Source organism: Chlorocebus sabaeus, chromosome 24, assembly GCF_047675955.1.
Source record: "Chlorocebus sabaeus isolate Y175 chromosome 24, mChlSab1.0.hap1, whole genome shotgun sequence".
NCBI classification, from domain to species: Eukaryota; Metazoa; Chordata; class Mammalia; order Primates; family Cercopithecidae; genus Chlorocebus; species Chlorocebus sabaeus.
Window position 1 is genome coordinate 70,552,789 of NC_132927.1, and position 24,165 is coordinate 70,576,953.

The following is a 24,165-nucleotide window of genomic DNA, read 5'->3' on the forward strand; positions in this document are numbered from 1 at the left end:
CATCAATGAAAGAATGTTTGAAAAGCATGTAAAATAGTGCATGCCACATAGCAGGTAGTCAGTAAAAGCCTATTAGAGTGTGAACAGCTTGAATTTCCTCTATCTTTCTTACATTAATAATTTTAAATTACCATGATTGTTGTTTATTGTCTTTAGAGTTTATGTTCATATTTTCATTTTTCATTAGCATTAATGATTATTCCAAGAATAGCAAACAGGACAAAAGGGTAGAAATTTATTCTTTATTATTAATTTTAAGCCACTGTGTAACCTAAGAAAAGGGTAGGAATTTAGGAGGTCAAAGCTTGCTGACAGTAATATATAATACATTTTACTGTAGTTAGAAAAGTTACTATGATAATCTGACAGGAAGAAGAATGAGTTGCAGTTTTTATTTCAAAATTTGGTTCACAGGAATCATACGTTTTACTTAATGATTTCTTTTAAAAGTGTTTGATTTAGTCAGATAATTATCTCCTTGTGACAACTAAGATATCTCCTAAACTCTGAAATGAGAAGGAGTATTCCCCTCCCCAATGTGTTACAAAACTGAGTAATTTTACTGAGTGCTGCAATTTATTTATTTATAATTGATTTTTTTTGATGAATTTCATTTTTCAGTTATCTTCTCTGCCTGACTTGATTCCAGCACTCACAGCCGCTGAACAGCGAGCTGCAGCCTCTTTAAAATGGAGAACTCACGAGAAGCTACTTCAGAAATATGCCTGCCTGCCACATGTCATATCAAGTGATCAGATTTATTACCGTTTCTTACAAAGAATGTTCACAATCATGATGACAAATGTGAGCTCAGTACCTTTCATCTTACTCTTTTGAACTCATGGTTGAGTCTGGAATTATCAAAACTCTTCATATTTTCAAAATAGTGGAACAAACTCAGTTCATTCCATTCTCCCTAGGAGGATGTCAGCTTCCTAGGTCCAGAGGAGGGGACTCAGGTTTCCCTTTCCTTCCCCACTAGGTCTCTCTCTGCAAATCTTCTCTCTAGCTGGAGAGAGGAATGACTAGGTGGCACTTTCACCTATCCTTTGATTATATACTGCCAAGAACAGGGTAGACTCACTTCAAACTTGAAATAGTTCTTCTTAAGAGGAAGGTTGACAGGACTCAGTGACCTTGACTGCAAAGGACCTTCTGTTCTGATGTGCACGTCTGATACATCCACACCCTTAATGTCTGACCCCAGCTATGCTGTTTTGCCAAGGCACCCCTTAAGCTTCCTGCTATAAGTTTGGTTACTTTTATAGTGTGGCAGTGGAACAGAGAAAGCTTATACAAATACATGGATGCCCTACTATTGATAGCTTTATAAATAGTGTTAAAAGAAAAAAAAAGACTCCTCCCTCAAAACAAGGTGGCACTCAAGCCTCCCCACAAAGTTGTCTACTTTTTTCACAGAAATTTCCAAGGGGATTATTTAACTCATAATTCACCTTACATTTAATATGACATCCTATTGCAATTTTTTGAAATATAGAAACATTCCATGGCTCTGTTATCTGGGCACAGAAGGCTTGGGACAAGCCCAACTGGTCAGGCCTACCTCTGGGGCAGATGCTGAGTTGGGGGAGTGCAAGCTGGGTGGGCCCCACACTCATCTGCTGGGCTGAAAACCCTGGGGTGCGTGTGCCTACCTGGTTGTATACCAGTTTTACCACTGCCCTGCCCAGGGATCTTCCACCCTTGACAAACTGTACGGCCAGACTACCAGCAGACATACCTCGCAACCTGCTCTGAGCTGGAATCAATCCTACTGAAACTATTCAAAAAAACTGAGGAGGAAGGGTTCCTGTTTAACTCATTCTACAAAGCCGCCATCACCCTGATACCAAAATCTGGCAAAGACACAACAAAAAAAGAAAACTGCAAGTCAGTGTTCCTGATGAACATCAACATAAAAATCCTCAAGAGAATACTAGCAAACCAAATCCAGTAGCACATCAAAAAGTTAATTCACCACAATCAAGTAGGCTTCATTCCTGCAATGTGAGGTTAGTTCAACATAAGCAAATCAATAAATGTTATTCACCACATAAACAGGATTAAAAGCAAAAATTATATGATCATCTCAATAGACGCAGAAAAGGCTTTTGATAAAGTCAAGTGTCTCTGTGTTAAAAACCCTCAACAAACTAAGCATTGAAGAAACATACGTCAAAGTAATAAGAGGTCTCTATGACAAACCCACCACCAACATCATACTGATTGGGCAAAAGCTGGAAGCCATCCCCTTGAGAATTGGAACAAGACAAGGATGCCCACTCATACCACTCCTATTAAACATAGTACTAGAAGTCATAGGCAGAGCAATCAGGCAAAAGAGAGAAATTAAAGGCATCCAAGTAGGAAAAGAGGAAGTCAAATGATCTCTCTTTGCTGATATGATACTATACCTAGAAAACCCTAAGGATGTTGTCAGAAGGCTCCTAGACCTGATAAACCACTACAGTAAAGTTTCAGGTTACAAAACCAATATACAAAAATCAGTAACATTTCTATACATCAATAACGTTCAAGCTGAGAGCCAAATCAAGAATGCAATCCCAATCATAATAGCCACAAAAAAAATCCAGTAACACATCTAATCACGGAGACGAAAGAGCTTTACAAGGGGAACTATAAAACACTGCTGAAAGAAATCATAGATGACATAAACAAATGGAAAAACATTCCGTGCTCATGGATTAGAAGAATTAATATTGTTAAAATGGCCATATTGCCCAAAGCAATCTACAGATTCAACACATTCCTATCAAACTACCAATGTCATTTTTCATAGAATTAAAAAAATTATTCTAAAATTATGCTTGAATAGCCAGCACAATCTTCAGCTGGTATTTCAGCCCTCTGAATACCAGTTTCCTATCAGCCTTTTACCTGTTAGTTTTAGAATCCATTGATGATCCTTACTTGAATTGGTGATTTCATTATAACTTCCTAAATAATTTTAAAATTCCATCATTTCTTATGCATTTTTCATGGTGGCATTGTGTGAAGAAGTGCATTCCTTTGTCCACATTGGTTATTTGATTGCCTTGAGCTACATTTACTAATGTAAAGACAGGATGAATTCTTAATTTTTTTCCTCTAATTATCAGTTTTCAGAGCTAGGAGGTGGCATAGTAGCTATTTTTAATGGTGACAAGTACACTTTGTTTTTAACATCTTTTTAGATAAAATAATGTTATTGCAGTTATTATTTTTTTGTGCACAAATTGTTACAACTTCTTCAAGCTGGTTCTTATGTGCTTTTGACCTGATTATATTTATCTTTGACTTCTGGCCCAGGAGAATACCTCATACCATAAACTATACTATATGTTTTATGTGAGGTACAAAATATATATATTTTAATGACTATTATATATGTATTTGAAATTCTATCAGTATGCATAAAATGAAAGAAAAGAATAACATGCTTTTATTTAGTTCATTTATCAAAAATTCATTTTCCTTAAGTTCAGTCATGTTTCTGCTTATGTATATTTTTAAAATTTTCTTTTCTAAATCATAAGAAATACCCTCTTTTTACATTCAACAGATTAAAAACCCCACTCAAATTATACCTGATATAATGTGAATAGCTCATATAAAATATGAGAGGAGGTAACAGGCAACACTGTCTCAGCAATGTAAAGTTTCATTCTATTTGAATTTCAAGGATCCCCACTGTAATATTTGGGATCTTTAGTAATTCAACATTGTATTTGTATGTAAGTCAAGATAATGAACATGAATTTATACTGAACACAATATGTCTGGTTGAGAGATTTTTCTCTAATATATGGTTTGACCCAAACCCAGGAAAGGTAAATGGCCATATTTATTTAGAATTAAGGTTCTGCCTGGTGGTGTGACAGAAATTGAAAGGACAAAGGGACTTGAAATACTGGTAAGAATGATTGACATGGTGCTCTTTGGATTCTAAATGTCATCTGTATCATTAAGAGCTAGAATTAAGCCAGAAGGATTGAATAGTATACCTGATCACAGGATCTCTAAATGTATATTTTAGTAGTGACATATTTTTGGTGATGTACCTAACACATGGCATGTTGTTGCAAATGTTTGTCAGATGAATGAATGACAAAGTCCAGAAAACAGCTAAAAGAATAAGTGGCAGGGGTGTATTTGGTCATATAAGATGAGATGGCAAGGAAATAAGAGTCAAATCTGGATGATTTAGACTTGCCTAGGCCAAATTAACTTTGTAATATAAGTATTGGTTGATTTGCCTGAGTGATTAACATTAAATTATGAAGATACTTCCATAAGGATATAAATTCAATGAGTTGAGAGGCAACAAACACTTTATTTTAGTCAATAACTTAAAATTGATTTGGTGGAGCCAAATTATCTAGACTAGAATTAGCCTAGTATAACTGTCTGTCTTATTTCTTCAAGAATGTCTTACCTGTCCAAAAGGCAGCCTCACGAACTCTATGCATTTTTCTGCGTTATAATCGTAAACAAGAACAGAGACATGAGGTCATTCAAAAATTAATTGAACGTAAGTAATCATTGTCTACTATTTTGAAAAAGGAAAGTAAATGAACTAGTTGGCTTTAGTTATATCTGACTTATGTATCATTTTGCTGTGAATAATTAGGTTACTATTGGGTTTTATAAGTTGATTTTTATTTTTTAGAAATCCTTATGGCAAGATTAGATCTGTGAGGAATGAAAGTAATAATTACTCTGTTTTCTTTTGTGAATGTCTGCATTTTAGAAATTAAAATATGTTTACTTATATTGAAAGCTCAGTTTCTGCCCTGATGAAATAGCATTTAGAACTAAAATATAAATAGAATATCCATGAATCTAATCATTTATTTTATGATCCTATTTCAATAGTCACATAATTAACAGAATCTGGGATTTTTCCTTGAATAGAGTTGATAGTATATTTGAATATAAATTTGATGAGCCTAGTTGGTTTATAATGTCTTAAGAAACTAAGTCAGTTTATAAATGCAAATTTATTTTAATTTGGTAAAAGCTAAAATCAAGGCAAAAACATTTGGTTTATAGTATTGATTTTAGAAATAGTTGCACACACCTATATATACTTAGTGAATTTGCTAATTATTGTATATTTGCTTTGCCCATAATGTCTTAATGTTTTTACTAAACTATATTATCCAGCATAGGCAGGTAATGGGATTTTCTAGTTATTGGGGTTTACCAGTTTAAGTGTGTATCACTACTTTTCAAAAAATTAGAGTACTTGTATAAAATTCCATTTAAGAAAAAGTATGCTCAGTATACCTTAATCTTTCTTTTTATAATCTTATTTTAATTCGGTTTTCATTATTCAGTGGTAGGAGCTCATGTTTAGAATGTTTTATTTTGAAAGAAGATTCAGTTTGGTTTTGTTTTTGAACATTTATGTAAAAAGTAGAAAATTAGCCTCTTAATATTGACCTGAATTATTGTCAGTAATGCTGTTTATATGTGACTATATCTACTTTAGGCATTTTTAAGGAAACAAAGGGAACAAAACAGTTAATTTGGTTTTAAAACACTTTGAAGTCATACAGACGTGTGTTTGAATTCTAGCTCTGCACCTGCCAGCTGTGTGACTTTAAACTCACTGAATCTCAGTATCCTTATTTTTTGGGGGGAAGAAGTATGTGCATCTCTTTGGGCTGCTTTTCAGGGCTAAATGAGATAATATGTGTAGAGTACTTAGCACATAGTGGGTGATAAAAAGTAGTAAATACAGTCATTCCATAGTTAATAAATGCTTCTGAAATTGAATGAAATGTTTGACAAAACTTTTTTATGGTTTTTGAGGTGTCAATTTGGGGATTTACAAATCTGAGGTATATAATAATGATTTTTTTCCTCTTATCTCTTGTATTTGCTAGCCATATTGTGGGTATGAGGAAACTTGTTATGCGTTTTGTGTGTCTAACTTTGTCACATTAATTTCATGTAGGAAAAATTAACAAGATAATTTTTGTTGTTGTTTCTAGAATTGGGCCAAGGAAAAAGTTACTGGAATAGACTTCGATTTTTGGATACCTGTGAATTTATTATAGAGATATTTTCCAAATCATTTTTCTGTAAATATTTCTTTCTACCTGCTATTGAACTGACACATGATCCAGTAGCAAACGTGAGGTATGTTATCAATCAATGAAAATATTTGAAATTGTATTTATTTTTATCTACTATAGTGAACATATGCAAAATCTTTTCCTTAGCCAATTAAAAACTGAAGTCAAGAATTTACATGTGCTTTGAAATTCTTAGTATTCATAATTGATAAGTATCAGTAAGACTTGGAAGCATACTCTTTCAACACTGTCTCAGATCTTTTGTCTTTACTGGATTGAGAGCAGTAAGTCAAAGCCAGATTGGTAAGCTTCTTCGGCCATTTGGATATACACATTGAAATGATTAGAAGATCGAGTAGCTATTAATTTATCTACCTTTAAAACTAAAGAAAAGATGGTCAGTAGCCTTATCACTTCAAAGTTGTTTGATGAGCATCTGTTAGTTTTTAGAGGCCCATTTTTTCAAAGAGGTAGAACTGCTTCAAAGTCTTCATCTTGTCTTCTATGTTTAGCTGCCTTATATTTTTGAAATCCAGTAAAATGTTATTTTCATTTGATAACTGTTAAATTGGAAGGAACAGATCTGAAAATGGCTTGCCTGGAAATGGAAAAAAATAATAAATATATTTTGTCCTTTTTCTCTCCAAATGAGCACAACACTTCCTTTTTTATTGTGGTAAAATATGTATAATATAAAATTTACTATTTTAACCATTTATAAGTGTGTAGTTCAGTGGCATTAAAGTACATGTATGTTATTAAGAGCTATTTTTGTACATTTGATAATGGAATGAAAATAATTTTAAATCCTCCTGTTTAAAAGAAATTTAAGCCCAGCCATTAGATTACTGTGTTCTAAGTCCTGTGTCTCTATTTTGAACTTGAACTCAGATCTGCAGGAAAGAGAGATATCAGAGTCAGTTGGCCAAAGGCTCTCCTGAACAAACTCTAGAACTCCCTGCTGAATTTCCATACATTAGGGGCACTTAGTTTTATGCATCTGAAAGATGCATATGTACCACTTTTATAAACAACTGATGTGAATTTTAGGCAATACGTAAAATGTCAAAACTTTTTCATAGGAAGAGTTGGTGAGATAATAAACTAACTGAGATTAATAGTCTTGGTGTTGAGATATATATGAAGATGAATTGTCCAAAGATACTGAAAAGTTCAACCTAAGAATTTTATGAGCATTTTTTAATGGGAACAAATCTAGAAGTTTTTGTTTTGTTTTTAAATGTGAGAAAATACACACAATGCACAACTGCATTGACTTTAATTTTTGGTGTATGTTTCTTGTGCTTTATAAATGAGAGGTGGGGTATTGCTGACATTTAAAGTGAATTGAAAAGAACCTTTTGGACTGGGCGTCGTGGCTCATGCCTGTAATCCTAGCACTTTGGGAGACCGAGGCAGACGGGATCACTTGAGGCCAGGAGTTTGAGACCAGCCTGGCCAACATGGTAAAACCCTGTCTCTACTAAAAATACAAAAATGAGCCAGGCATGGTGGTACACGCCTGTAGTCCCAGCTGCTTGGGAGGCTGAGGCAGGAGAATCGCATGAACTTGGGAGGTGGAGGATGCAGTGAGCTGAGATCACACCACTGCACTCCAGCCTAGGTGACAGAGCAAGACTTCATCTCAAAAAAAAAAAAAAAAAAAAAGGAACCTTTGGTAATTCTTTAGATTTTAGCTTTTCCTAAACAACTAATGGGTCCAGCTTTATGAACATTTTGTGAATTGCAATTGTGATTCCATAAAAGCAACTTTCAATGTGATGTATTGTCACTTATCAAGCAGTTGACAAAAATAATTTGAAAGGAAACGAAATCATCTCTACTTTGATCAGTGTAACAAAGAGCATGACATTGACTCTATGAGAAAGAAATCTGCCAATTCAAAAAACCAAATGAAGAATAATTAATTGTTACTCTGTTAATTTCAGAGATTTGCAGGACAGCAGATTATTGTGTAACTGTGTGTCTTGGTTCCTACTCTCTTGCCTGGCCAGCTGCCAGCCAAGAAATTTATCCGACAACACTGTATGCTAACTGGCTTTGGGTATAAAAGTACTTGCTCAGTGCTTTAGAGATATGCAGATAGAATGAAAGCCATCACAGGCAAGGGTGGTAGGATTATGTTGGTTAGGAGGACAGTTTCTGTTGCCACACTCCCTGAGCTGAAATTCCAGCTCTACATTAAATGTGTATCTTTAGCCAAGTTACAAAACTTTTGTGTGCATTGATTTCCTTAGTAACTAATTTATAAAGTATTCTGAGGCACAAATAACTGAGATAATATACATAAATTACCTGAAAGGTGTGGTCCCTAATCTGAAGAATTAGATCATCTCAGGGGCCCAGGAGTCTCATAGAGATGAGTCACTACAATGGATTGGGTAGCTTCTGCTGAATATCTATTTTCTAGACATGCCTTGGGTTATAAAGAATGGAGTGTGCATAGATTGTTAAGTGTTTTTGTTTTTCCTTAAGTTAATGTTTAAAATTTAAATTCACCAAGTTTAGACAATATCAAGCTGGAAAAAGACTCTTGGTATTCAGAGAGGCCTTTTCCACAGCTGACAGAAATGATATAATTTCTTTGGGGGGTTGATACTCCTTAATTATAGAAAGCATTGCTAGGTTAGGCTGTATCCGTGGTGAACTGTGAATGAGATTGAGACCATTGTTGCTATTTATAGTGCTGGAAATTCTACAGGAGGAGCCTCTTTACCCTTTTTGGTTAAATAAAAAGCAAATTTTGTTGTATATGAAGAATCCTCAAGTAAAGATTCAGCTGAGAAAGTGTTCTGGAAACTCTAAAAATGGAATTCAGGTGTCTCAAGGGTTGCAATAAAGATAAAAAATAATAATCTGGAGAGCATTCAGATGAATAAATGAACATGGCAGCTGTAAAATAGATACCCACCTAGCACCCCTCTCTAAAACAGCCATGGAAAAAGAGTGGACTTTTAGCTTAGCAAAGCAGAGTCTTTCCTCTGAAACGCCTCCTCCTGGAAAGGCATTTTTTTTTTTTTTTTTTTTTTTTTTTAGGTTCTGGGATTTACTCTTACCTTCCTGGCATTCTTCAACCTCCTTGTTTCTTCCTTTCCAACCCAGTCTAGACTGTGGTAGGGCCTTAGACCACCTTAGACTAGGTCCTTTTATCCTTTTCTTCTCTAACTGTACACATTACCTTGATGTCCTCTCCCGTTTCATGGTTTAAATATCATCTACTTGCTGAAGATTCCTCACTTCATCTGAAGCATTGACATCTACTCTGGATAGGCTAGATGGATAGCCAACTTACTGAGCCTGTTGCCCACTTAGCATTTCCACTGTATATCTGATAGACATCTCAGACTTAATCTGTCTAGAATTCAATCTTCATCTTTCTTATCTGCTTTTGCTCTTTCTGTAGTCTTCTCCATCTTAGGAAATAACCATCCCATCTGCTTAGATCAAAACCTTAAGTAAATTCTTCTCTCTGTCATTCTACCTCCAATCCCTCAGTACATTCTGCTGCTTGTAAAAGATATTCAGAATCCAGGCCAGGCGCGGTGGCTCATGCCTGTAATCCCAGCACTTTGGCCAAGGCAGGCGGATCGCAAAGTCAGGAGATCAAGACCATCTTGGCTAACACGGTGAAACCCCGTCTCTACTAAAAATACAAAAAGAAATTAGCTGGGCGTGGTGGCGGGCGCTTGTATTCCCAGCTACTCGGGAGGCTGAGGCAGGAGAATGGCGTGAACCTGGGAGCCAGAGCTTTCAGTGAGCCGAGATCACGCCACTGCACTCCAGCCTGGGTGTCAGAGCGAGACTACGTCTCAAAAAAAAAAAAAAAAAAAAAGAGATTCAGAATGCAACTGCTTCTCACCACCTTTTCCTGCTACCACTCTGGATCATCTGCACCATCATCTCTTGCCTGAATTATTTTAAGAGCTTTTCCTATTGTTTCTTTTTCTGTTTTTGACCAGCTACAGTCTAATTTCAACACAGTAGGCAGATGATGCTTGTAAAACATTGTCAGATCATTTCACCCCTCTGCTCAAAATCTACCAATGGCTTCTTGTCATACTCAAAATAAAAGGCAATTTCCTTACAGTGGCTCTCAAAGCCTCTTATTTACCACTCTGAGCTCTCCTACTAGTCTCACCTTCACTCTGTTTCGGCACAATGGCCAATTTGCTCATTTGGACCAACAGTAGAGACAAACTCTCCATATTTGCTGTGATGCTCTTTTCCAGATATTCACATAGCTTATTCCCTAATTTTCTTTAGGTCTTTGCTTAAATATCATCTTTTCAGTGGAACCTTCAATGCCAACCCTCTCTGGCCACCTGCTTTAAAACCTATTAATCACCCGCCCCTGGTACTCCCTTGCCTTTATTCCTTGCTTTATTTTTCTCCATAGCATTTAACACTATCTGACAGATTTTCCTTGTTTCTTTTCTCTTCTCTGCTCCCATACTAGAATGTAAGTTCCAGGAGAGCAGGGAATTTTGTTGGTTTTATTTACTGTTGTATCTCAGCATCCAGCATGATGAATGCTTGACACATAGTAGATACTCCATGAATATATCTTGCATGAATAAATGAAGTCTCAGGCTATCTAAAACTTGATTTTTCTTTGTTTCATGTTACTGTTATTCTTAGTTATTAAATTCATTCAAGAGTAAATACTATTTTATTATAGAATGAAACTTTGCTACCTGTTGCCCAAAGTGAAATCTACTCTGAAGATTCCTGCTGATAAGCATCTACTTCAGCAGTTAGAAATGTGTGTGAGAAAACTCCTGTGTCAAGAAAAAGATAAAGATGTTCTGGCTATTGTAAAAAGAGTAAGTATCACTCTTGCCAGAATGTTGCATGTTTTTTTTTGTATTAAGGCAGTAAGAATCATAACTTCACTATTTCAGCTTGACAGGATGGCAATATATTAAAATATTTTTATCCTTGCTAAAGTTGTAAGAATTAGTGAATGATTTGGTTGATATGTGCTACAACTGGATACAAAAATTTCGAAGGGCACCTAGACATTAAACTTTTATTACTAGTAATATAAGCCCGTGTTTGACACATGTTAGGTGCTCAATAAACACTGTTCAATTAATAATGAATGTTTTATTCATCAGATTTTCTTTATAAGTGATTATAATCCAGTGAAACTTTGTTGGTAAAATTGGGAAAGTCACATTTTATAGAAACATCCCTGGAAGGGCCCTTCGAGTTAATTCAGGGGTCTATTTGACTTTATAGAAGTTCTGTGCCTAGAAATATTGTGTCTACTTGAGATCATATTAGTAAGTAGCAGAATCAGGAGGACTAGAATAGAGACCTCTTACCTACTTCTGAGTGCATCTTTGTAAATAATGTAAGATTGTATCCTGTGAGTTTTTTGTTTGTTTTAGCATGAGATCATAGTATATGGATTCTTTGGAAATGTTGGAAAAACTAAACAGTAAAAATTTGGGTTAGTGAGCCACATCTTAGAATAATTTTTATTCTTCAAAAATTGTTTATGCTGAATATATAACTAATCTTTTATAAGTTCAAGTGAAATTATTTACTTTTATGAATCTGAATATAAACTTCAGGACACATTGTTTTTGAGCGTTTATTTGTAGTGAGAGAAATTTCCTTATTAATGTCATAAATAAATTAGCATACGTGGCGAGTGAAAAGAGAATTCTTACTTTTTTTCTCTTTTTTTCTAGAAATCATTGCCAGGTGTCACATGAGGAATCTTTTAATTAAGTGATTTGATGACTTAGTATTAATTAGTATAGTTTTAATTTTAATGAAATGTGAATTCTTCTTTCATTAACTGATATAACCAGAAATACCTAGAGTTGGACGTGCGTTTAAATCTAAAAGTACACACACACACACACACACTTGTTTCTACCAGACAGTTCCTTCCTTACTGTTTAATATTGAAGTATAGAAGTTTAGGCAATGGAGTTAACTTGTCAAAATAATAAACTTGAGAGGGCTAATTACTTTTCCAGAATAATTTATTAATTCAAGAGACAATATAAGCTAACCCTATACAGATGTAACAATGATGTAATTAAATTAATGGATTATTAGTCTACAGTGGATTATTCTGGAGTACAGCTCTTATTTTCCGTATGCTGCATATAATGAAGTCAGTCTGTCCCATGGAAATTCTGTAGTATAATGAGACATTAGTATGGAAAACTCCCAGAAAGCTACACAAAACTTTTGGATAAATATTGAATAGTTTTATCAGTTTTTTAATATGAAAAGTAACTTTATTTAAATAGAGAGTATTTCATGGCATACATTATGAATGCTTCATAAATTTCAGCAGAAAAAACTTTCACTAAATTTTGTATTTGTCATGGATAGTTTTGGGCATATGCATATCCAAATGTACTTTATTTTGGCCATTAGGATTACTTGTGTAGAGTAAGTTTTAGAAGTACTGCCCTCTATCAGAGACAGAACCCTGGGTTAGATTGACCAGTGTTTTGATTGGAATAATTTGTTTCAAACTAGTGTATTCCAAAAGACAAATAGTAAATTGAGAGAATATTTTTAGAGCAGATAGAAAATTTCTACAGAAGGGAACTAAGGATTATTCAGCCAAATGATGGCTTGTTTCATTCATATATAGCTAAAAGACTTTTTAAAAATTCAAAAGCTGCATTATGTTTCTGAAAATTCAGAAAAAATTGGCGCTGGGAGTTACTAGAAATTAGTTAGATTGTATGCATTTGGTATTTGAAGTATGCCTGTAGACTTGGTCTTCTTAAGGTTAAAAACTTTCAAAAGTTAAAATTGACCCTGACATTATTGTATAAAGGTTGATTGTAAGTACAATGTAGAATTGGGCAGAACTTTAGAGTTTTCTGACTTAGTCTACCCCATAGTGCAGAAGTCTCCTATTTGAACCTGCCTCTGCAAAATAACTTGCTGAGAAATGATTGGTGGTTTTAATTTAATTACTTTAGAATAATTTTAAAAACTTTCCTTATAGACTGTGTTAGAGTTGGACAGAATGGAAATGTCTATGGATGCTGTAAGTGTACTCTCTTTACCTTATTGTGTTGGTCCATTTTCATGCTGCTGAAAAAGACATACCCAAGACTGGGCAATTTACAAAAGAAAGAGGTTTAATTGGACTCACAGTTCCACATGGCTGGGGAGGCCTCACAATCATGACAGACAACAAGGAGGAGCAAGTCACATCTGGGCAGCAGGCAAAGAGGGAGGGAAACTCCCCCTTACAATACCGTCAGATCTTGAGAGACTCATTCACTATCATGAAACAGCGTGGGAAAGACCCACCCCCATAATTCAGTCATCTCCCACCCAGTCCCTGCCACAACATGTGGGAATTAGGGGAGCTACAAGATGAGATTTGGGTGGAGACACAGAGTCAAACCATATCACTTCTATTAAAAGGAATATTTTAAACTTGGCAGAAACTCATCACTAATGTTCACAATTTCATTTTAAACTTTAAACAGTTTCAGAAAAAGTTTTATGAGAAAGATTTGTTGGATCAAGAGAAAGAAAGAGAAGAACTACTACTTTTGGAAATGGTATGTTGCTTTCATATGCACACACATATACTCTTTTCTGATTAATAAAACTGTGTTTTGTTATTAAACTTAATCATTTCTTTCCATCTCACCATTTCACATTACTCTTTTTTCTTCTTAAATGACAGTCCCAGTTTTTTGAAATCTGTTCTTTTATGAACTAGAAAGAAAACTATATTTGAGAGCCTTTTAAAAAAACTACTTTGCTGAAGTATAACTGACAACTACATATATTTAAAGTGTACTATTCAATGAGTTTTGACATATTGATGAAACCATCACCACAATGAAAATATGAAACATTTCTATCCCTTTAAAGATTTCTGCCCCTTTGTAATCCATGTATTCTACTCTAGTCCCCAAAAACCAATGATCTAGTTTCTGAAAATGTAGATTAGCTTGCATTTCCGTAATTTATATAAATGGAATAATATATTAGGTATTAATACTATTTTTGGTTCTGCATCTTTCTACCAACATAATTACTTTGAGATTCATTCATATTGTTGTATGCATCAAGAAGTCATTCCTTTTTATTTCTGAGTAGTCTATATTATGGAATATCACAATTTGCTTATCCATTCACCTCTTTATAGACATTTGGCTTCTAATTTGGGGATATTACAAATATAGTTGCTTTGAACATTAGTGAAAAAGTCCTTGGTTAGACATGTTTTCATTTCTCTTGGGTAAATACCTAGGAATAGAATGGCTGGATTGTATGGCATGCTTAATTAAAAAGAAAAAAACAAACAAAAGTAAAAAAAAAAAAACAAAAAACAAAGGCTGGGTGTAGTGGCTCACACCTGTAATCCCAGGACTTTGGGAGGCCGAGGCGGGTGGATCATGAGGTCAGGAGATCAAGACCATCCTGGCTAACATGGTGAAACCCCGTCTCTACTAAAAAATACAAAAAATTAGCTGGGCGTGGTGGCAGGCGCCTGTAGTCCCAGCTACTTGGGAGGCTGAGGCAGGAGAATGGCGTGAACCCAGGAGGCGGAGGTTGCAGTGAGCCGAGATCATGCCACTACACTCCAGCCTTGGCGACAGAGCGAGACTGTCTCAAAAACAAAAACAAAAAAAACCAAAAACCTGTTTTCAAGTGGTTGTACCATTTTACATCCACATTGTCTATGCTGTAGTTACCAGCCATACTATTGGGTATGTAATGGTATCTCGTTGTTTTTTTTAAATCCCTTTTTCTATTCCTGATGCCTAAAGATGTCAAGCATCTTGTCTTTGCTTACTGGCCATCTTTATCTCTTATTTGATAAAGTTTGTTTTCAGAATTTTAAGTGGGTTGTTTATTATTATTGAGATGTGAGAGCTTTTAATCCATTCTGAATACAATTTCTTTGACAGATATACATATTATGAGTGTTTTCTTGGAGTTTGAAGCTTATCTATTCATTTATTCATGGTGTCTTTTGAAAACCAGAAATATTTAATTTTGTTGAAGCCCAGTTTATCAATTCTTTCTTTGACAATTCTTTTTTGTTCCAGGAATCCTTTGTCTATCCTAAGATCATAGACTTTTTCCTCTATTTTCTTTTAAAAATTTTCGTTTTAGGTTTTACATTTAGGTTTATGATTCATTTCAAGTACATTTTTATATAATATATGTTTATTTTTTTTCCATAGGGAATATTCATTTATTCCAGCACCATTTGTTGGAATAACAACAATGGGGAAAAGCCTTCTTTTCCCCATGGAATTGTCTTAGTGTCCTTAAAAAATATTAGTTGTACACATATATGTCTATTTCTTGACTTTCTATTATTGTATTCCACTTATTTATAAGTTTATCTTTTAAGTAATACCAAACTGTCTTGATCATTGTAACTTTATATAGTGTTTTTTAAATTTGGTAGGGTAAGTTTTCTATCTTTGTTCCTTCTTAAAATTGCTTTGACCAGTCTAGGGCCTTTGCATTTTGATATGAAGTCCAGAATTTATTTCTAGGTATTTTATGTTTTTGGCATTACTATAAATGGAAGTATGCATTTTTTATTTCACTTTCCAGTGTTTTTGTTCCTGGAGTATAAGAATACTGTTTTTTTTTTTTTTTTAATTAACCTTGTGTCTTATAAACTTTATAAATTTGTTTATTTGTTCTAGAAATTGTTTTTTAGATTTTCTAAAACTAAAATTTTATATATAAGCCATCATATCTTCTTTAAATACAGCAATGTTACTTCTTTCTATTCAATATTTATGCCTTTTGTTTATTTCTTTTGTCTTATCACAAGGCCCAAGACCTCCAGTAAAATTAAAGTGTTAGAAGTAGGCATCCTTGTAGTTTTACTGATCTTAGCGGGAAACAGTTCAGTCTTTCATCATCAGGTATGATGGTAGAAATAGGTTGTATGTAGATTCCCTTTATCAGATTGAGGAAGTTACCTCTTACTCCTAGTTTGCTAAGAGTTTTTATGAATGGTTGTTGCATTTTGTTATATCTAGAAATGATACTTGGTTTTTCTCCTTCATTCTGCTAATACACTGAACTACCCTGATTTTTCAAATGGTAAACCAATGTTGTATTTTGAAGATAGACCCTATTTGGCAATGGTTTATTATCCTTTTTCTCTGTTGGATTCTTGGCTAATGTTTTTGTTAAGGGATTTTGCATCTGTATTCATAGATTCATAGCGAAATTGGCCTATAATTCCCCTTTTTGTCATTTTTGGGATCAAATTTGGTATTAATGTTATTCTGGCCTCATAAAACAAGATGAATAGTATTCCCACCTTCTCTGTTTTCTGACCAATTTTGTATAAATTGGTTTTATTTTTGCCTTGAGTGTTCTATAGAATTCACTAGTGAAGTTATCTAAGCCTGGAGTTTTCATTTTGGAAAGTATTTTGATAATCGATTCTATTTCCTTAATAGGCATTAGATAATGTAGATCTTCTCTTTCTTCTGTTGTCAATTTTGGTAAGTTGCTTCCCTTCCACCCCAGTTTACATGTTATTTAAACTGACAAATCTGTTGGCATGAAGTTATTTGTAATATTCTCCTATTATCCTTTTAATTATGGTGTTAATCTATGGGGATAACCATTTTATTCTTGTGTTAGTGATTTGTGTTCTTCCCATCTCTGTTTTTTTTGGAATTTTTTTTTTGGCTTATTTCTTTAGAGATTTTAATATCCATACCTAACCTTTTACAGTCTACTTATTGTTATTATTATATCATGTCACTTAACAATAATACAAATCTCTTTACCCCCTCCACACCCATTCTTCATGTTACAGTTGTCATATGGATTATATCTGCGTTGAAGAGCCCACCAGACAGTGTTGTAATCTTGCTTTAAGTTGTCATATGTATCTTGAAGAATACACTCTTAGTGTAAACTTTTATGGTTTACTCAGATGTTTACCATTTCCAGTGCTCTTCATTCATTGCTTAAGATCTAAATTTCCCTCTGGTGTTTTTTTCCTTAAGGTAAAAGAATTTTCTTTAGCAAATCTTGAAGTGCAGGCCTTCTGGTGACAACTTCTCTTATTTTTTCTTTATCTAAAATGTCTTATTTTTACCTTCATTCCTGAAGGATATTTTCACGGGTATAGAAGTCTGAGTTGACAGCTTTTTCCTTACTACATTCTAATAATGTGTTTCTGTCTTCTGGCCCCCATAACATCTGATACAATAGCTACTCTCATTTGAATTGTTGGTGCTTCTGTATGAAGCATTGTTTTTCTCTGGACACTTAAGTTTTTTTTTTCTTTTATCTTTTGTTTTTAGCAGCTTGCTTTTGATGTGTCAAGGCATTATTTACTTGAAATTTATCCAGTTTGGATTTGGTCATCTTAGTGAATCTGTAAATGTATATCATTCCCCAAATTTGGGAAGATTTGGTCATTTTTTATTTAAATATATATTCTGTTCTAATTTTTCTCTCTCTTATTTCTGGGTTACCAATTGTACATATTATTATTGTCCATAGGCCTACGAGTCTTTGTTCTTTCTCAATTTTTAAAAATACTCTGTGCTACTCAGTGTGAATAATTTCTCTTGATGTAACTTCAGTGTTACCAACCCTTTCCCTGTCATCTCCATTCAGCTGCTGAGCCTATCCAGTGAATTTTTTATTTCCAATATTATATTTTTCAGTTGTAAAATTTCCATTTGGTTCTTTTTATATTTTCTATTTCAATGCCAATAATCTGTGTGCTTAAAGTGGAAATCCTCTGAAAAGCAAAGTTTATTATTTCAGCAGTCTTTCAAAGCAAGATTAGAATTCAGGATTGCCAGTAGGAGAAGCTGTAGGGAAGACTCTCAAAAAATTTTAGGACCAAATGACCTAGCCCAAGACAAAAACAGACAATAGAAAGAGAACCACAGATAATCCTGGTACTGGAGTTAGTAAGCAAGGACTTCAAGATAACTGTGATTAATGTGATCAAGATAATAGAGGCAAACGTGTAGAAAATGGATAACTCTGTTAATCCCACCCAATGAAATTTTTCAGTTTTATGCTTTATTTCTGTTTCAGAATTTCCATTTGATTTTTAAATATAGTCCACTTCTATGTGGAAATTCTTTATCTTATTTTCTCCATATTTTTCCTTAGTTTACATGTGCATTTTAAAAGAATGTTTATTCTCCACTTGTTGACTGTAGTATTCTAGCACGTCAGTTATACCAAGTTTGTTCAGAACTTGCTGTGTTTGTTGATTTTCTTGCCTATTTGTTCTGTTGGCATAAGGGCCTCCTTTGTTTTGGTAATGTTTTGTTTCATGATATTGGAGCTGGTTATACAAGTGCGTCTATTTTGGGAAAATTCATTGAGCTATGAATTTGTACACCTACAATTTGTGCACTTTGTTTATACATATATATATATATATATATATATATATTTTTTTTTTTTTTTTTTTTTGTGATGGAGTGTCACTCTGTCACCCAGGCTGGAGTGCAGTGGCATGAGCTCGGCTCACTGCAACCTCCACCTCCCAGGTTTCCTGCCTTAGCCTCCTGAGTAGCTGGGATTACAGGCGTGCACCACCATGCCTGGCTAATTTTTTGTGTGTTTTTAGTAGAGATGGCATTTCTTCATGTTGCCTGGTCTGGTCTCAAACTCCTGACCTCAGATAACTCACCCATCTCAGCCTCCCAACGTGCTGGGATTACAGGCCTGAGCCACGGTGCCCGGCCTCTCTATGTATATTATACTTAAACAAAGCATTTAAAAATATCCAAGACCATTTTCTTTTCTTTCAGTCTTTTTAAAGAAAGATATTATTTAGCCATTTACCAATCTGAAATTGAAGTGACCAAAGTAAGGGATATTTTACTAATGCGATTTAGGAAATACCATCTAGAAAATGAAGGATCATTATTACAATGATACCAAACTCATTGTTTTAGCTTGACAGACCCCCAAGGGCCGAATTCTGTAGATATGAAAAGAGCACAAATCTGAAAGAACCCTGAATTCTTTAGACACTAACATTGGAAAAAACTACTTCTTTTAGGCATTTTTATGAACTTTATTTGAATCTCTAATGCTTAATTTCTCAGAAGAATTTTCTAAACCTACTGCAGTTTTACCTTTAATGCAAGATACTGTCTTAATAACAGGAACAATTAGAGAAAGAAAAGCAACAGAATGATGGAAGGCCCATGAGTGATAAAATGTTTGAAAAGAAACGTAAGTAATTTTTCTATGTCTTCACCACTTAGTTACATAATTAATGTTGCATCCTGGTATTCTGAAAGACCATGCTGAATTTTTTATTTGATATGGAAAATTGCTTTACTTTTTTTCATTTTTGAGAAGTCATTTTTGAAAATTGGCTGCTTAATGTGGTACAGATGTTAAGAATACATAAATGAAAGGCAGGAACCAGAGTGGACATTCAGATCCTTCAAAAGGAAAGCTTCAAGTTTGATAACAACTGTAAGATTGTGAAACTGATCACTGAATAACAAAGATTGAAATATGTAAATCTTGCCAAATAATATTTGGAAAAGAAAGCTGCTTAGCTAGGGATAGTGATTCATATTGTCTGAATTGTCTTGTATATTTATGGAGATTAATAAGGACTTAGAGGAAATTATAGAACTTAAAGCAGAATTTATTTTAGGTAGAGACACTAAGACACCAACGCAAAGTCTGCCCAAGAACATCCCCATTTCTGTTCCTGGACCCTCTTCTGTCACCCCATCGACAAGTAAGAAATAACTTCTTTTATATCTTTTTATAATTTTTCTTCCTTTTATAAAAATTAATTGCTGGCAAAGTCACTCTATTAGATGAGATACAATAGGATAATATATCTCATTCTAAAGCACTTTTCACCTTCTATCATTAGTTGTTTTGGTAGTTTTTAATTGCTAGTAAGGGTAAGAGATACTTCAGTGAGCTCAAATTAAGGAAAAAAAGGGCTAAAGCCATCTGTGTTTTACTGAAAATGATGGTAGTTGGGGAGGAAATGGGGGTTGAAGCAGCTGAGGATGAACTGAATACATTTTCCTTTTTTCTGCTTATTACTCTAGGTAAAGAAATCAAGAAATCCAAATTGATTCGAAGCCAGTCTTTTAATAATCAAGCTTTTCATGCAAAATATGGCAACTTAGAGAAATGTGCTAGGTATGATCTGTCAGCTCTTCAATTTTTAACATAATTTTTATCTTTATTCACATCTTCATATATATGAGTTCACATTTTATAAAAATCAGAATAAATTTTGAGGTTTTTTTTAATAGGCCAATATTTTGTCAGTTTTCTTCTGTAGGGATTGTTATTTTTAAAAATAAGAGACCTCCAACAGTTTTCACAAAAATAGGTATTCTGGCATTCTAGGAAGAATACTGACATGATACTATTTATTTATTTATTTATTTATTTATTTTTATTTTTTTTTTTGAGACAGAGTCTCGCTCTGTCGCCCATAGAATCCATATATTATTTCATGAGGGAGGTAGTAGTATGTCACATATTCCACTTAACTTTTAATAGATATGAGTATGCTCCATTTGCTAAATGTGTATAGACATTGTTTTGCTACTAATATTGTTTCTGTCTATAATGAAGCCATTGGCATGTTCATATGATAAAGTGATCACAGCAGAGTTATCCTAACAATAGATGAATGTCTGGTTTCCCCTTTAGCCTAGGAGACAAAATTACAAGCAGTTAAGATGAGGAGAGAATCAATAAAAATTAAATTACCATGATTTTTTATATGTGCTGGCAAACAGCTGTATGTCAATTGACAAGCAAAATAATTTTAAGAAAACAAATATCTTTAAAACTATTCCTTTGTCTATCAAGATAAATTACATGTTTCAGGACAAAATATTTTTCTTTTAAAGATAGCTTCTTATAGAATTTCAGCTGTGTTTCGGGGCATTATCAATAGATCCATCAAAAGTACCTGGCCAATAGAGATCTCAAGATAGAAAAAAGAGATTATAACTAAAGATGAGTTTTATTTTCAAGAAAATTTTACCCATCTTAGCTGCCTTGCTTGAACCTCAAAAGAAAAACTGTAATTCTGATGAAGCAAAAGTTTAAGGACATGCTTTTAAGTTATGGACAAAGTAAGTGTTGTGAGGCATGAATATTAAAAAAATGAGAAATGAAAGCAACAAATGTTTCATAAGTAGAGGAAAGCATTAAAAAGAAGATTCAAACAGCACAAGTGTTAGATGACTGAGATTGTAAGAAGTGTGTTTTTGTATTTTAAACTAAATCATGTTGTTTTCTAGTAAAAGTTCTACAACAGGATATACACCTGTCTCAGGGTTAGGAAAGACTTCTGTGCTTTCACTAACTGGTAAGTAGCAATCTAAGTTCTTCAAAAAATTGCTAAATTTAACAAAATATTATGTTCCTTAAATGACCTATTTATTTAGTACTAGATACAGTGTTTTCCTAAATTTATATCTTTATCAGATCCCTAAGAAATTAAATTTTTATCTAGCAACTGAGAAAATATTTGACTAAACTATTTTGTCTTCACTGTTCAAGACTCAGTTTAATACTTTTAAAATAGAAAAAGAACAAAAGTGATAGGGTATGTTTTACCATACTGGGAAGGCTTACTGAGGCACAGACAAAAAGGTTTCGCAGTAGTTTTTAAGGAAGTTAGAAACAACAGGACTTCACTATAAATCTAGATGAACAGCTAAACGTTTACAATATGATGTATTTGGAAGTTTGTGGCAGGGGTCAGCACATTTCCCTGAAGGGCCAGAGGGTAAACATACAGGCTTCGTTGGCTAAATTGGTCTGTCACAGTTATTGAACTCTGCTGTTACTGAGTAAAAGCAGCCATAGACAGTACATAATGAATAGATATGGCTGTATTCCAATAAAACTTTATCTACAAAAACAGGCAGTGGGCAAGATTTGACCCACAGACTGTAATTTGCTGGCCTCTGGTTTATATAACAGAGCATAGAATTATACTATAAATAATGTAGACTATATTGTTAAAATTACTAGTGGCTAAATGCGTGTTTTTAACTTTATACTTTGGAAATATTGGTTGAAAATTTTACTACTGATCTATGGTAGTTTTTTTTAGTGTAAATAGTGAATCTACTCAAAGATCTGAAATTTTTAAGAGCTTAATTACGTTTTCTTTTTAGGTTACATTTTGAGTATTCTGTCTTCTTTTTCTTTTTAATTCTTGTTTTTTTGAGACGGAGTCTCGCTCTGTCGCCCAGACTGGAGTGCAGTGGCGAGATCTCGGCTCACCTCAAGCTCCGCCTCCCACATTCATGCCATTGTCCTGCCTCAGCCTCCCAAGTAGCTGGGACTACAGGTGCCCACCACCACGCCTGGCTAATTATTTTTGTACTTTTAGTAGAGATGGGATTTCACCGTGTTAGCCAGGATGGTCTCGATCTCCTGATGGTCTCGATCTCCTGACCTCGTGAACTGCCCGCCTCAGCCTCCCAAAGTGCTGGGATTACAGGCATGAGCCACTGCACCCGGCCTTCTTTTTAATTCTTATGGGGAATGTATATACTCATTGGCTGTTCTGTAAACTTTTTCATTTGCTGGAAGAGAAAATCTTTCTAGCATTAAAGCATTGGCAATTCACGTACAGTATATAGAATGGTTCTGCAAGGTAGACTGTGATTATCACAAGAAATAATTTGATAACAACAGAAAGTTGATGAACTAAAATTTTTCCCATATCTTGGACTATAAATAATAAAACCATTGATTACTTTCAGCTCAGTAAAACTGTGAATTCTTTAGGAGGCACTAAGGAACATTCAGAGTTTAAGAACTTTATTTAAAATATGGAGTGCCTTTAAAAACTTGAGTGTACAAAACCGGTTGGAATTAACTTTGAGCTAATGGTGCAGATGATTATAGGTATTCATAAGGGGTTCTTCAGACTTGCGTAGATCTCACCTGTTCTCTTGGTACTTCTTCACTTAGCTGTAATGAGCATATTTATTCATGATCTTGTAACATTTTCTGTCAAGAAATTTCTTTGTCTAAATCATTAAGAATATTGATTCAGAAGTGGTTTTTAAAAGTTTTAATTAAGTGTATTAATTTATTTAGTTTTAACTTTGCTAGTTTTTAAGTGACTTTAAGAACCAAGAGAGTAGATGTGGTCCACAGATTCTAAAACTTACATCCAAAGTCTTAAGTTATGGGTTTTATGAGGTGTATTTGTCTCTTCTCATGCTGTTAATAAAGACATACCCAAGACTGGGTAATTCATAAAGGAAAGAGATTTAATTGACTCACAGTTCCACATGGCTGGGGAGGCCTCACAATCATGGCAGAAGGCAAAGGGAAAGCAAGACATGTCTTACATGGCAGCAAGCAACAGGGTCTATATAGGGGAACCGCCCTTTTATAAAACCACCAGATCTCGTGAGACTTATTCACTGTCATGGGAATAGCATGGGAAAAATCCACCCCCATGATTCCGTTACCTCCCACCGGGCCCCTCCCACAACATGTGGGGATTATTACAGTTCAAGGTGAGATTTGGGTAGGGACACAGGGCTAAACTATATTGTGAGAGTAAATATTTTATTAAAATATTTGAAAAATATTCTATCTTAATGTCTCAATATTATTTTCAGTTGAGGGAGAACTGTAGGTTGAATGAAATACCTCCTAGAGTTCTTGGTTAGAAAAAGGTCCTTATTATTGTTATTTATTACTTAAAATAGAAACTGAAAAAATTTACTGTATAATAGCACATCTATAAAGAGAAAATGGAAGAACATCTTTTAACAAATGTTTCAGATATTTGTGTAGAGAAGAGATCTTATTTGTGGGACTCAAAACAGGTTTCAAGATGATTATGTCATTTGAGATGAACCTTAAGGTATGCTAGGATTTTGACAGGCAGAGATGTGTGTAGAATAACATTCCATTCACAGTACCAGTCATAAATAAAAGATGATTGTTGATGTTTTCAGGGAGCAACAGCTGACTAGTTTGGCTGAAGTGTGGAGTGGGTATAATGGAGTGGTGTTAGATGAAACTCTAAGGAGGTCGGGTGGAGTGGCTC

General features: G+C 34.2%; 1 protein-coding gene across 6 annotated transcripts in view; it reads left to right on the forward strand.

Moving 5' to 3' along the window:
* Positions 1–24,165, forward strand: part of PPP4R4 (protein phosphatase 4 regulatory subunit 4) — a 105,887-nt gene that overhangs the window by 70,851 nt on the left and 10,871 nt on the right. For 3 of the 6 annotated variants that reach the window (XM_037984438.2, XM_007987687.3, XM_007987689.3), the window contains 10 exons: positions 622–804; positions 4,426–4,531; positions 6,000–6,147; positions 10,783–10,927; positions 13,093–13,134; positions 13,586–13,660; positions 19,247–19,316; positions 19,753–19,839; positions 20,165–20,258; positions 21,380–21,447. In XM_037984438.2, the coding sequence (XP_037840366.1) occupies positions 622–804; positions 4,426–4,531; positions 6,000–6,147; positions 10,783–10,927; positions 13,093–13,134; positions 13,586–13,660; positions 19,247–19,316; positions 19,753–19,839; positions 20,165–20,258; positions 21,380–21,447 (1,018 nt within the window). The remainder of the gene's footprint in view (positions 1–621; positions 805–4,425; positions 4,532–5,999; positions 6,148–10,782; positions 10,928–13,092; positions 13,135–13,585; positions 13,661–19,246; positions 19,317–19,752; positions 19,840–20,164; positions 20,259–21,379; positions 21,448–24,165) is intronic. The other 3 variants (XM_073011284.1, XM_007987691.3, XM_073011286.1) reach the window with 3 other exon arrangements.